Below are 13,220 nucleotides of genomic sequence, written 5' to 3' on the forward strand. Positions count from 1 at the left end.
CACCCCTCCATTTCTCCCTGCATCCCTCCATCCCTCCCTCCATCCCCCCCTCCATCCCCCCATCCTTCAGCCCCTGCATTCACCCACCCCCCCCCCCACCCACCCCTCTCTCCCCCTGCCTGCACACCCAGCTGCCAGCCCAGCCCTGCCTGCACACCCCCCCCCCCCGCATCCCTCCCTCCGAGCCGTGTCCCGCACCCTCACCTCGCCGCTCCCGCTGCCGGTGCCGGTGCCATCCCGCCACGATTCATTATCGCTACCGGCGACCGTGTCTCTTTAACAGCCTCCGCTGCTGACACGCGTGTGCGTGTGTGCAAACGCGCTTGTGCGTGTGCGAGCAGCTCCCAGCTCCCCTGGCTGGCAGGAGAGACCCCCCTTCTCCATCCCCCCTCCCCGGATCCGGATCCGGCCCATTCCCCCCCCCCCACTCCCCGCTTATTTTTCCTGTTGTTTAGCGGGGTTGGGGCGGGGGCCGGGCAGGATCCGGCCCCTTTTCCAACGGGGATTTTTGGTGGTTTTTTTTTTTTTTTTCCCCGGTTTTCTTCCCGGTGTTTTTTTTCCTGCATCCAAGAGAGGACGGGCACAAGGCATGGCATGAGATTCGGGAGACAGTGCTGGAGGTAAGAGCCGCTCGGGAAAACCCTGCACAACACAAAGCAGGTGCCGGTGCCGGTGTCGGTGCCGGTGCCGGTGCCACCGACACAGACGCGGTCGCGGTCACTGACACGGACACCGACACCGACATGGACACCGGCACCGAGGCTGCAACCACCCCCCGCCGCATCCCGCATCATGGTGCCGCGTTATATAACGGCGGCGGAGCCGGCCCGGCCCCGGGGCTCCCGGTCCGGTGGCGCCCCCCACTCCCCCGCCCGCCTCCCGGTAGCTCAACCGAGGATGGTGGTCAGTGTGAATCCCCCAGCGATGCTGCTCCCCTCACCCAGGTTTGGGGACGGGGGGATGCTGGGGTTGGGGGTCAGGTGGTGCCCCCCCCGCCCAGCATCACCGGATGGGTAACGGCAGAGAGGAGGGGGGGATCGGTGGGTACCGGGGGATGTGGGGATGCTTTGGGATGGGGAGGTTGGGGGACATCGCTATGCAGACAGGGTGATTGGGGTGTAGGGCTGATGCTTGCCCCCCCACACCCTCTCTGCTGCCAGCTCCCAAACTGCCCCTTGTCCTCCCTGGTGGCACTATGGGACCACTGGCACCCCCAGTCCTGCACCCTAACACCCCGACACCCCAACACCTCGGTGGGGCTTTCCTTGGATGCAGGGTGACACAGGCCGGGGGGGGGGACAGAGACAGCCACCCCCCATCCCAGGGCCCAGGGGAAGACCCCGGCTGGATGGGGCCGAGGGGTCTGAGCCCTGCAGTGGGGTCCCACAGAGCCCAGTTTGGGGCCAGGGAACCCCCAGCACCCCAGGAGGGGGGTGAGGGGCTGGGGGCAGATTATTTTGGTGGAGCAGGGGATAGGGACAGGCAGAGGGTCTGTGAGCAAGGCCAGCTGGGGCTGGGGGCCGGTGGCTGAGCAGACAGGCTGAGCCCCATGGAAGGGCTGGGGCAGGCTGGGCTGGGCACAGATGGAGGAAACTGAGGCATGGGGATGTGGCAGCAACCAAACAGAGACCCCCAGGACCTCGGTCGGGTTGGATCTGGGGGTGCCATGGGGCATCGGGCCAGGGTGGCTCTGGCTCTCAGGCATCCGCCGGCACTGGTGGGACGTGGCGGTGCTCAGGCAGCGAAGGCCAGAGTGTGGTGGTCTCTGTGCCAGGGATGCTCCTGCCAGAGGTCCTGCTCCATCACTGCCCTCTGCCCGGGGTACAGGGGGTCTCAGGCCCCCTCCACAGCACCCAGGGTGTCTTGGCATGCAGCAGGGTGGGAGCAGCGGGCACAGAGCGAGCACCATGCTGTGCTGGCATCTCCCCTCCCCTGAAAGCTGGGTGCTGATTTCACTCTGGCTACCAGGAAGAGGGAGGGAGGTGGCTTTGGAGTGGGGAGGACTCACTCGAGCATCCATTTTTAATGAGATAGATATCTATTTTTCCCCGAGCTGGCTTCCCCCACATCGATCCCTTTGCCATCCACCAGGCCTGATCTCCTCCCCGTGCCAGCAGCTCCATGGTGGTGGGGAGTAGAGGAACCAGCATCCCCAGTGCTGGGAACCTCGCCCCAGCTCCTGGAGACAGAGAGACCCTTGCTCCAGCCAGGACAGCACATGTGGGAAGGTGGGAGGGGGGAAAGGGTCCCCTTGTCCTCTCTGACAGGGTCACATCCATGTTGACCCTCCTGTGGGGATGTGGCCAAGCTCCAGCCAGGAGAAGAGTGGCTGAAGCGGGAGCACTTGGAGTTTGGGGGCTGGATCCTGCCTTCATGCTCTGCTGATTTAAGCTGTGCCTGACTCAGACTTTGGCAGCTCCATGGCAAAACCACATCACCCTGTCCGTACCTCAGTGTCCCCATCTCCAATCCATGGCCCATTGCTCCCATCAGTGCCTGTGCGGATGGAGCTGTGCCTGGAGAGGGGAAAGGGGATTCGGGAGGTGAGTGGGTGCTGATGGCGTGGGAGGGAGCAGAATGGGGTGCGCGGGCGAGCGGGGCTCCTTTGGCAGTGTCCCACCCCCGCCCAACCTCTGCCCACCCATCATGGAGACTGGCCACGTTTGTCGGGTGCTCCAGGGCTGGTGGTGCAGAGGAGGGGGCCAGGGCTGAAGGGGAGAGTGTTTGGGGAGGGGGCAGGTCAGCAGAAGCTATTTCTGCAGAGTTTCTCCCTGCTGGAACTGTGACCCATGCCCAGCTCCTGGCTGGGGGAAGTGGGCAGCCAGGGGGCTGCCCTGGGAGCAGAATCAAGCCAGTGCCTTTGCTTCCGGGATGAATCAAATGTTTTTTTGGAGCCTGTGGTGATATTTAGCACCCCCAGCTCCCCGCAGCAAGGAGTCCTATGGCTGAACTCTGCCTGTCTGCCCTGGCATCCCACAAGCCTGGTACTGATGGCCCCCGTGCTGGGCAGGCATTCACCCACCTTGGCCCAACCCCGGCTCCCAGCTAGACCCCCAAGCCCTGGGGGGAGGGGGCATGGCTTCTTGTGTGGCTGTTGCCATGTCTGGAGGGATGAGGGGATTTGAAGAAGTGGCTCAAGACCCAGCAGTATCCGAGGAACACATCAGTGTCCTCAGGACAGGGGGCTTGGGGGCAGCTGTGGGCTGTAGTCTTCTGGCTCTTCTCTCCACCTGGGGTCTTGCATTTTTGTTCACTTTGCCTGGACCCAAGAGGGGTAAAGAGAAGGGCTGTAACATGCTGAATGCTGTCGTTGGGGTCTGGCTGGTCTTGCAGCAAGGGGAGAACAGGCCACGCAGGAGCTGGTGTAAGAGGATCTGTTCCCTCTTCCCCTCACCTTGGTCAGTGGGGAGCAGGATGGAGCTTGGCTGAAGCATGAGTATCCTCCCATGGCAGTGAGGGCTGGGACCTCTGGAGGAGGCTGGAGGAGATAGGTCCAGGGCAGCACATTGAGGTGTAGCTTTGCCCTGGCCTGTGCATCCCATGTTCTTCTTGGGTGGGGTGTCCCTCCAGGGGACATGGGGCTGCCTGGGATAGGGAGGGAGCTCAGGATGTGATGTCTTTGGGAGATTTGTGTCTTAGCAGAGAAGACAAATACTGCTGAAGGAAAGGCTTGAGGCAGCCAGAGGGGACCCTGCTGCCTGTTGTGAAGAAGTTTTGGCTGGCCAGGCCTGGGAGGCTGGAGTTCTGCCTCCTCCCTGTAACACCCCCATGCTGTGGGCTCCGGGGGACAGGAGCTGCACCTCCCAGTGCTCCTGGACTTGTGCTGTTCTTTCAGCTAAGCAGAAAGTGGTGGAGACCCAAACAGATCTTGGCTTTGGCACCTCAGCCAGCATTTCCCCATCTCCCTGGGCATGGGGCTGACCCTGCAGAGCCCAGCCCCAGGTCTTGCCATCCAGAAAGGCTGTGGGACCTGGGGGAGAGCAGTGCTAGGGAGTCCCTAATGTGTCAGCTCTGCTGCCTGGCCATGAGCTGCCTGAGACCCAGTGACAGATTCACCAGTCAGCCTGGCACTGAGTGGCATCTGGCGGAAGTGGGACTCAAACCAGTTGTTTTCCCAGCTCCTCCTGAGCCTCTTTGTCCACTGCAAGGTGGGACAAGCTTTTTGGTGCCATTGGGATCCAACAAGGGAGCAGGAAATCTGCTCTTAGCCCTCTGGTCTCCCAAGGAGCTCTCAGAGTAATCTCAGGAAGAAGTTTCCTGGCTCCCATCACACAAATGGCAGGTCTCCAGGGCCAGGTGGAGTGGTGAGGCCCCTCCCCACCACGAATTCCTGGCTTGTGCAGCAGGGGAATAGGTAGCGCTGAGTTGGGAGCTGTGCTCTGAGCCTTCTCTCCCAGCTGACTTGTATGAGTGCCGAGCCTGGGAGCGCAGATCTGTCTGTGCACACATGCACGCACGCACATGTACAGCTTCTCCCTACCCAAACACACCCGCTGACCCTCCATTTCCAGAGGAGCTGGTGGCTCCTCCAGGGCTTTCTGTGGCTCCTCTGCATTGCCGGGGTGATCCTCTGAGGGGACCTGTTCTCCGAGGCCAGCAGTCATACACCCCTGTGACTGCTCACGGCACGGGCACCGGTCTGACATGATGGGATCAGAGCAGGAGGCAGCTTGCACACCACCGAGCACTGCCAGGGAAGGCAGTCTGTACAGGGGGTCATATTTATTACTACCATGTTCTTCAGTCAGCAGGTTCATTCCTCCCCCCCCGCAAAGCAAGGCCATTGCTGCTGGCTGGGCATGTCGCGTAGAGCTGAGGGATGCCCGGGTAGCTGTTACCCTCAGGAGTGCTGGACAAAAGCCTTGCCTGTGTGCTCTGCCACAGCACTATGTCTCGGGTGTGTTTTCTCCGCCTGTAGAGCAACTTGATTTGCTGCATTAGTAAAAATAGATGGGCTAATGAATTCAGCTGATGCAACCCTCTGTGTGTGCGCGCGTGCATGCGCTTATCTCTGTTTGTGTGTGTACGTGTGCATGTATATGTGCAGCTGAACGCTGAGGCTCGTCTGAGGTGAATCTGCCAGCTCCGTGGGGCGCTGACGGGGTGGTTGTGTGTGTGCCCATGTGTGTCTGTGTGTGCATATATGTAAATATATGTGTGTCTGTGTGTGCAGGAAGCCGTGAGAGATGGCTGCTTGCTGCCGAGCAGCTCTGTCACTGAAGCAGTGGCTCTACAGAAATAATTTTGCAGCACCATCGATTCCGGCAGGGCAATACCAGGGTTTCCGGCAGGCAGGAGGGACGGCGGCGACCGGGGGGGGCGATAGCGGCCCCTCGCAGGGGGCTGTTGAGGGGGGGTGTCTCGGAGGGGCACGTTTGCGGGGTGCCCTGGTGGGGTGAGGCGGCGGCGCGGGGCCGCTGTCCGCGGTGCTGAGCGGGGCCGCTGTCCGCGGTGCTGAACGGGCCTCCCCGCCCCGCAGGACCGGGGTCCCGGGGGCTCCCACGCCCGGCCTGTCCGGGGGCTCCAGTGGCCTTCCGAGCCCCGCTGACCCAGAGTGCCCGGGAATCTCCAAGCCCGGCAGGACCAGAGCTCGCCTGCCAGCCCGGCCGCAGCGGGATGACTGTTGGATCCCGCAGGGCTCATCTGCCACAGCTGGGGGGGTCTCCCAGTGAACACCCATGCAGGGGTGGCACTAACAGGGTGACTGATCATTCTGCCCGTCTCTTGAGGCCCTCATCCCTCTTCACTACCACATGGAGATTGTAAACTCTTCAACGGCTTGGAGAAGCTCTGTCTTCCTGGCAGCTTTTGTCCTATTCTTCCCAGCATCTTCATCATCTGCGTAATGTTTGTAGTGACAAGCTCTTAGACCCCCTTCTTTCTTCTCTCTTCCTGCGTCAAATCCACCCCCCACCACTGCATCATCGCTCATTGTGGATGACAAAACCCTCATGAATGGAGTGACTTCTCTGGCAATGACGTTTCCTGTGAAACGTGCACCCTGGAGTGAATTCAGGAGACTAAAAGACTTTGCCCTTTGCTTTTGTCAGGTTTCCTCCCACTGTGGATTTGGGAGCTGGCACTCCACTGCTGGCAGACACTTCCCCCATGAGCTGTGGCCTGTGAGAGCAGAGGGGGGTTGCTATGGGGGGGTTGTGAAGCTGGGCCCTTCCTGTTGGATCCCAGAGCAAGGATGGTTGTACCAAGTACTCAACTCTGATGATGTTGTGCTTAGCCCAGTCATGCAATCTGCAAAGTGAGATAGAGGGGAGAGAAGAAAAGGCCAAATCTCTGCTCTCCTGCTGCTCTGGGGTAACCAAAAAGCATATGGAGGTGCTCATGGAACTGACGGAACATCAGAGGGGCTCTGTACTGGCACCTCCAAGGCAGATGGCTTCGTCTCTCCCTGTCCCTCTGCTGTCTTGGTGGGTCAGAAGGAGGGCCCGGGGCAGGGCAGGGTGTGCGCTGGGTGTCCCAGCATGCAGCAGCTCTGATCTCTGCAGGATGCACTTGCACTTTGTACATCGGAGCAATGTGGCCTGAGCCCCGGGGTGCAGGAACCTGAGGGGCTGCTTGGCTGCAGGCAGGGACTTTCCTGCAGCAGTGGAGGGCAGATCCCAGCACTGCCCCATGATACCAGAGACAGAGGAGGGAGAGGCTATCAGACCCACTCCCCTCCCCAGTCTGTGTCCCCAGGCCACCTTCTCCAGGCTGGGGTCCTCCTGCTAAGCACTGTCCTTCTCCTTTTGGGGTGGTAGGAACCCCCAAATCCTTGACTGCTCATTTCCCCAGAGAGATGTGGCTGTGTACAGCCAGCCTGCCTGCCTGGCCTCCTGCTGCCACTGCCTGGAGCTTCCCTGTGCCCAGAAGGCCTGAATCTCTGTCCATCTTTCTATTTGATGTGACTTCGCAGCTCATTCAGTTTGGAATTTCTGTGAGCCAGACAGGCAGCCTCAGCGCCCGGGGCGGGGGGACCTGGCTCAGCTTTCCAAGGCAGAACTGGGAAAGCTGCTGAGTCCACTCAGCCCCTCCCTGGGTCCAACCTCGGAGACCAGCCTTGGTCTGTGCTGATTGTAATCGTTGCCAACACCTCCCGCTGGCTGCATTTCAGTCCGGCGACTTGTCAGCATCTGTCTCCTCCTGTGACTGTCCCCTTGGGCTCCCGAGGCCCCGGGCTGCCCCTCTGCCACCACCTGCCCTCTCCCTGGGGGCAACCAGCATGCTGAAAGGGTCTGGCTGTGGGCTCCGTGCCGGAGTAACAGTCTTTCTGTGCCGCCTGGTAATTATCTGGATTTGAGCTGTATGGCTGTGTTAGACACCCTGGTGCATGTTCTGTTTACTTCCCTAATTGCTGCCAAGCACCGAGCCACTGGTTTTAAGTTTCTTCCTTCTTTCCCCTCCTTTTCTGCTTTCAAGTGAGTTTAACACATGTCCAAGCATCAGAGGCCCAGCTCCTCTGTCGGGCAGCTTGAGCAGAGGCAGCAGAGGCTGTATTCGAGTGGGGAGCGGCGCCAGACTGTCTGCACAGGGCCGGGCTCATCCCCAGGGCCTGGGCTCTCGCCGTGCCACTGCCACCGGGCCAGACTGGTGCAGGCACCTCCGCACCGCTGCTGCTTGCACCACGGGAGAGGCTTCAGCAGCTCCCACCGGCCCCATCCCGCAGCCCCACTGTGCTGGGGACAGTGTCCCCTGGAGCTGCCGTACACCACGCATCGTGTGGGGTTTGCTGGCTGTGCTGCGGGCAGCTGCCTGCACTCCTGGGCTCTTCCACAACACTTTTCAGATGGCTCCTCCCCTCCCTGGCCAGTCCAGGAGGGCTGGGTGAGGCCCAGGTAAAAGCGATTGGCTGGGGAGCAGTGGGGAATCTAGGCTGCACCTCACTTGTCAGCCATCCCCCCCCAAGCTGCATGAAGCATCCTCAGAGCCCGTGGACTTGGGCCGTGAGCATCACCAGCCAGGATGTTTCTCCCTCAGTGCCCCTCCATCAGGGCCTGGCCATCTCTGTCCCAAATCAGGCGGCTAAAATATTTGCCTCGGTCATATCTTGGGTCTGGGGAGAACTGACAATGGAGAAGATCCTCAGGTCCCATCAGCCACCACCAGATGGACATGCGAGCCATCCCTTGGGGCTTGGGGACCATGTCCTTGTCCCCTGGTTCATCGGCTGGAAGTCACTTTCCTGGGCTTCAGCTCCTTACCGTGTTCCAGGGGCTGCCAGGAGCCCAGCACCCTCCAGTCTCAGACCCTTGCTCTTTGGCAGGGTTTGACATGGCACCAGCAAACAGGGTGCAGGCAGGACAGGCAGCACACCAGCAGGGCCCCACGCCAGACACTGGCTGGGGCAGGAGGCGAGGGGCGGCTGAGCCCCCATCAATTATTCACCTCCATATTTATAGAGGGAAATGTGTTGAATAATGGATGGTGGGGTGCACTGGGGCTGTTGGAAAGCCGGCCTTGCTGCCGCTGAAATATTTATTGGCCTGGTTTGCTGGGGTGCCGCCCGGCTGCCGCAAGCTCAGCAAGGCTCGGTGAGGCTCCTGACTGGCATGGGCTCAGCGCCGAGCACCCGGTTGGCACGGTGAGCACGGGCAGCTCTGCTCTGCTGCCACTTCCTCCTGTCCCCTCCACAAAAAAGATGAGAGGGTGGGACACCTCTCCTGTGAGGACAGGATGAGAGAGTTGGGGGTGTTCAGCCTGGAGAAGAAAAGGCTCTGAGGAGACCTTATAGTGGCCTTCCAGTACTTAAAGGGTATAAGAAATCTGGGGAGGGACTCTTGATCAGGGGGTGTAGGGATAGGACAAGCACTAACAGTTTTAAACTAAAAGAGGGGAGATTCAGACTAGATAATATAAGTAAAACATTTTTTACAGTGGGGGTGATGAAACACTGGCAGAGGTTGCCCAGAGAGGTGGTAGATGCCCCATCCCTGGAAACGTTCAAAGTGGGGTTGGACAGGACTCTGGGCAACCTGATCCAGTTGAAGATGTCCCTGCTCACTGCAGGGGGTGGGACTAGATGACCCTTAAAAGTCCCCTCCAACCCAAGCCATTCTATGATTCTATGATCCTGCTCCATGTCCCCTTGGTGGCTGGATCCAAGGCTCAGAGAGGGATGTGAATATCCGGGGACAAATCCCCATCTGTCTCCCCCATCACGGGGGATGCCAGAGCCATGCAGCCCCTCAGAGGACCCCCCGACTCTGTGCCCCAGGCATGTCCCCTCTGCAGCTGTGCCCAGCAGCCCTGCACGCCTGCTCCCCCATGCCACCTTGCTCCCTGCACAGGGACCCCCAGGATCTCCCTCTCCACTGGTGCCATGAGCCCCCCAGCCCTGCCTGCTCTCCCTGCCCACTCTCCCTGATAGACCGGCAGCCCCTCAGCCCACATCCCTGTGTTGCAGAGAGACCTGTGGAAGATGTCGAACCCGAGAAACGGCGACACCAAGCCCCCATGTTTGCCCCGCAATGGACTGGTGAAGATCCCCACACAACCCAACGGCCTTGGCTCCGCCAGCATCACCAAAGGCACCCCCGCCGTGAAAAACCGCCTGTGCCAGCCTTCCTCTGTGCCTGCCATCCTCAGCCCAGCCTTAGCCCACCGCAGCGACCTGCCCATCCCCAGCCTGGCCTCCCCGCTCTCCTTGGCCGCTCTGGCCGGTGTCTCCTCCCCTCCCGGCGCTTCCTTGGTGGGACTGAACACGAGCGAAGGCTCAGAGCAGCCCTCACCGGAGCGGCTGCCTGGCTCGCCCTCGGAAAGGCAGCTGGCAGTGGATGAGAAGATCCTCAACCGCTTGTTCTGGTACTTTTCGGCGTGTGAGAAGTGTGTGCTGGCGCAGGTGTGCAAGGCGTGGCGGCGGGTGCTCTACCAACCCAAGTTCTGGGTGGGCTTGACACCCGTCCTGCACACCAAAGAGCTCTACAATGTCCTGCCTGGCGGCGAGAAGGAGTTCGTCAGCCTGCAGGGCTTTGCTGTCCGTGGCTTCGAGGGCTTCTGCCTCGTGGGCGTCTCCGACCTGGACATTTGTGAGTTCATTGACAACTACCCCCTCTCCAAGAAGGGGGTCAAGTCCATGAGCCTTAAGAGGTCAACCATCACGGATGCAGGGCTGGAGGTAGGTGACCCCAGCAAGGTGGCCGGGGTGGCTGAGACGTGGCATTGGCAAGTCCTTCCTGGTGGCCCCCGGGACACACGCACAGGCAGAGCTTTCACCAGCCATGGGCAAGGAGCAGGCAGGCGGCATGGCTGTCTCACAGGTTCAGACAGCATCTGGAGCCCCAGCCTGTGCTGCCCTGGGGTGGGGATGCTGTTGGGGGTGGGGGGTCATCCCTGCTGACTGGGGATGCTGCCTGCAGATGCTGCCAGGAAGGCAAAGCCAGGTGAGGTGGCCATGCCAGTGGGTGGTGGATGTGGCAGTGGGCTTAGGGGACAGGGACATATCCCCACTTGGCTGGCTTGCCCCCAGCAAGGGGCGCATCTGGGCAGAGGACTGTGGGTCAGATGGACATGGGGCAACTCATGGTCCTGCATGGTGCCAGACCAGGTCCCCAGCAAGGTCCCCTGCACCATGCCATGGCCAAACACAGCACCAGCTGCTCCATGGCCACATCCCGCCCCAGCAGTGCCCAGGCTGGGAGTGGGCATTAATCCTGCCTGCCGCCAACAGCACCGAGTACAGGGCAGGGGCTGTGGCCAGGGGTCCCTGCCTGTCCCCTCCTGTCCCCTGCGGATGCCGGCATGTCCTAGAGTGGGGCGCTGCTCCAACGCTGCAGGGGGCCTGGGGAGAAGGCTGGACCCATGCAAGGCTAGGGGCAGTGGGAAGAGCCCCAGGGAGCTCAGAGGGAGCTGGGACAAGGGCACAGGGCAGTGCAGTGTGGGTGCTGGTGCCCACTGAGCCCTGACCCCCTGCCCCTCGGCAGGTGATGCTGGAGCAGATGCAGGGCGTGGTGCGGCTGGAGCTGTCGGGCTGCAACGACTTCACGGAGGCTGGGCTGTGGTCCAGCCTCAATGCCCGCATCACGGCGCTGAGCGTCAGCGACTGCATCAACGTGGCCGATGACGCCATCGCCGCCATCTCACAACTCCTGCCCAACCTCACCGAGCTCAACCTGCAAGCCTACCACGTGACGGACACGGCACTCGCCTACTTCACCGCCAAGCAAGGCTACACCACCCACACCCTCCGCCTCAACTCCTGCTGGGAGATCACCAACCATGGCGTGGTCAACATGGTCCACAGCCTGCCCAACCTGAGCGTCCTCAGCCTCTCGGGCTGCTCTAAGGTGACGGATGACGGCGTGGAGCTGGTGGCAGAGAACCTGCGGAAGCTGCGCAGCCTCGACCTCTCCTGGTGCCCTCGCATCACCGACATGGCCCTGGAGTACATCGCCTGTGACCTGCACAAGCTGGAGGAGCTGGTGCTCGACAGGTACAGGGCCATGTTGAGCCACGCGGAGCCGTGCGTGCCACGCTATGCCATGCTGAGCTATACCGAGCTGTGTCGAAGCATGCCATGCCATGGCATATCGTGCTGTGATGTGGGTGCTGTGCCATGCTGAGCCATACCATGCCATGCCATGCCGTGCCATGCTGAGCCATGCCATATTATGCCATGCTGAGCTGTGCTGTGCCATGTCACACGGTGCTGAGCCATGCCACCCCATGCCAAGCCATGCCATGCCATGCTGGAGGCAGTGGGTGCAGCATGGGGGCTACGGTCTGGGGAGACCCATGGGTGCCCTGCTCCTGGCTGGCCCTGACACCCCGTGTCCCTGGTAGGTGCGTGCGGATCACCGACACCGGCCTCAGCTACCTGTCCACCATGTCATCCCTGCGGAGCCTCTACCTGCGCTGGTGCTGCCAGGTAGGTGGGGGAACACGGCCGTGCCCATCCCCGCTGGCACAGCAGGGAGGGCAGAGAGGGTGGCATTTCCCTAGGGACAGGCCTCAGGCTCAGGGTGGGCACCCTGGCCTGGCTGAGCCCCCCATGACTTGGTGCTGGGAAGCGAGAGGATGCTGAGGAGTTCAGCGGGACTCAGCCCTGGCACCCTGCCCCTGCCCCAGCACCCTGCCTGGGCACCCTGCCCCTGCCCCCTGCCCCAGCACCCTGCTCCAGCATCCTGCACCCTGCTCAGGCTCCGTGCCCCAGCACCCTGCCCCCCAGGCACCCTGCCCCAGCGATGCTGAGCCCCCCATGCCGCAATGGCCAGCCCCTGAAGAGCACCCCCCTTGTCCCCCTCCCACTCTCATCCATTTTCTTTTCCAGGTGCAGGATTTTGGCCTGAAGCATCTCCTGAGCATGGGCAGCCTGCGCCTCCTCTCACTGGCTGGTGAGACACCCCACCCCTTGCTCCCCCAGAATGGGGTGACTGGGTCCTCACGGGTCTGGGGAGACACTGGGTGTGGGGACAGGGACAGCCCTGGGGACAGTCAGCATCCCCCTCCCCAGCATGGCACAGGTCCCCCAGCCCCCTGAGCTGCCTGGGGAACCCACACCCAGCCCAGCTCCCCGGGTATGTGGCCATGGGCTGGGTTTCTGGGGTTCTGGGGGTTTTGGGGTGCTGGTTTTTAGCGTGTTCGTGATTTGGGGTGCTGTTTTGGAGGGTTATGGTTTTTTGGGGTGCTGAGTTTTGGGGTGCCGGTGACTTTGGGGAGGATGCTGGTGTTTTGGGGTGCTGTTTTGGGGGTGCTGGTGTTTTGGGGTGACGGTGCACCCTGTCCACTTGCAGGCTGCCCCTTGCTGACCACCACGGGGCTGTCGGGACTGGTGCAGCTGCAGGAGCTGGAGGAGCTGGAGCTCACCAACTGCCCCGGGGCCACCCCGGAGCTCTTCAAGTACTTCTCCCAGCACCTGCCATGCTGCATGGTGATCGAGTAGCGCCGGATCCAGCCGCCCCGCTCCCACGCCCACCCCGCCGCCACCCTGTCTGACATCGCCCACCCCATTTCTTTCCGTCTGCTGGGGGGACGCGAAAGACACCATCGAATACAACTGACCCCAGACACTCCCCGCACCGATGCCCCCGAGGGACGCGGGGCTCCGGGGGGAGATGGGGGATGACATCGCCCCTCACCGGAGCCCTCCTGGGTACCCTGTAAATTCCCCCCCACGCTGCCACCATTGCCTGTCCTCCTCCCGGTGTCCCGACAACTCCTTCCAGACGGATGAATGGACATCATGGAAACCCAAACTGGGAAGGCGATGGCGGCATGACACCCCCCGG

General features: G+C 61.7%; 1 protein-coding gene across 1 annotated transcript; it reads left to right on the plus strand.

The window, feature by feature from the left end:
* Positions 1–455: 455 nt before the first annotated feature.
* Positions 456–12,874, plus strand: FBXL16 (F-box and leucine rich repeat protein 16). Its single transcript, XM_074919123.1, has 6 exons — positions 456–620; positions 9,401–10,111; positions 10,917–11,425; positions 11,776–11,860; positions 12,263–12,326; positions 12,726–12,874. Exons 2-6 carry the CDS (start codon positions 9,416–9,418, stop codon positions 12,872–12,874), a joined length of 1,503 nt encoding a protein of 500 aa, XP_074775224.1. The 5' UTR covers positions 456–620; positions 9,401–9,415.
* The last annotated feature ends 346 nt before the right edge of the window (positions 12,875–13,220 follow it).

This window comes from Athene noctua, chromosome 15, assembly GCF_965140245.1.
Source record: "Athene noctua chromosome 15, bAthNoc1.hap1.1, whole genome shotgun sequence".
Lineage (NCBI taxonomy): Eukaryota > Metazoa > Chordata > Aves > Strigiformes > Strigidae > Athene > Athene noctua.

Coding starts and splice junctions, on each gene's coding strand:
- FBXL16 (XM_074919123.1), top strand. CDS start 9,416: ATGTCGAACCCGAGAAACGGCGACACCAAGCCCCCATGTTTGCCCCGC. Junction 11,426..11,775: donor GAGGAGCTGGTGCTCGACAG/GTACAGGGCCAT, acceptor TGTCCCTGGTAG/GTGCGTGCGGATCACCGACA. Junction 12,327..12,725: donor GCGCCTCCTCTCACTGGCTG/GTGAGACACCCC, acceptor GTCCACTTGCAG/GCTGCCCCTTGCTGACCACC.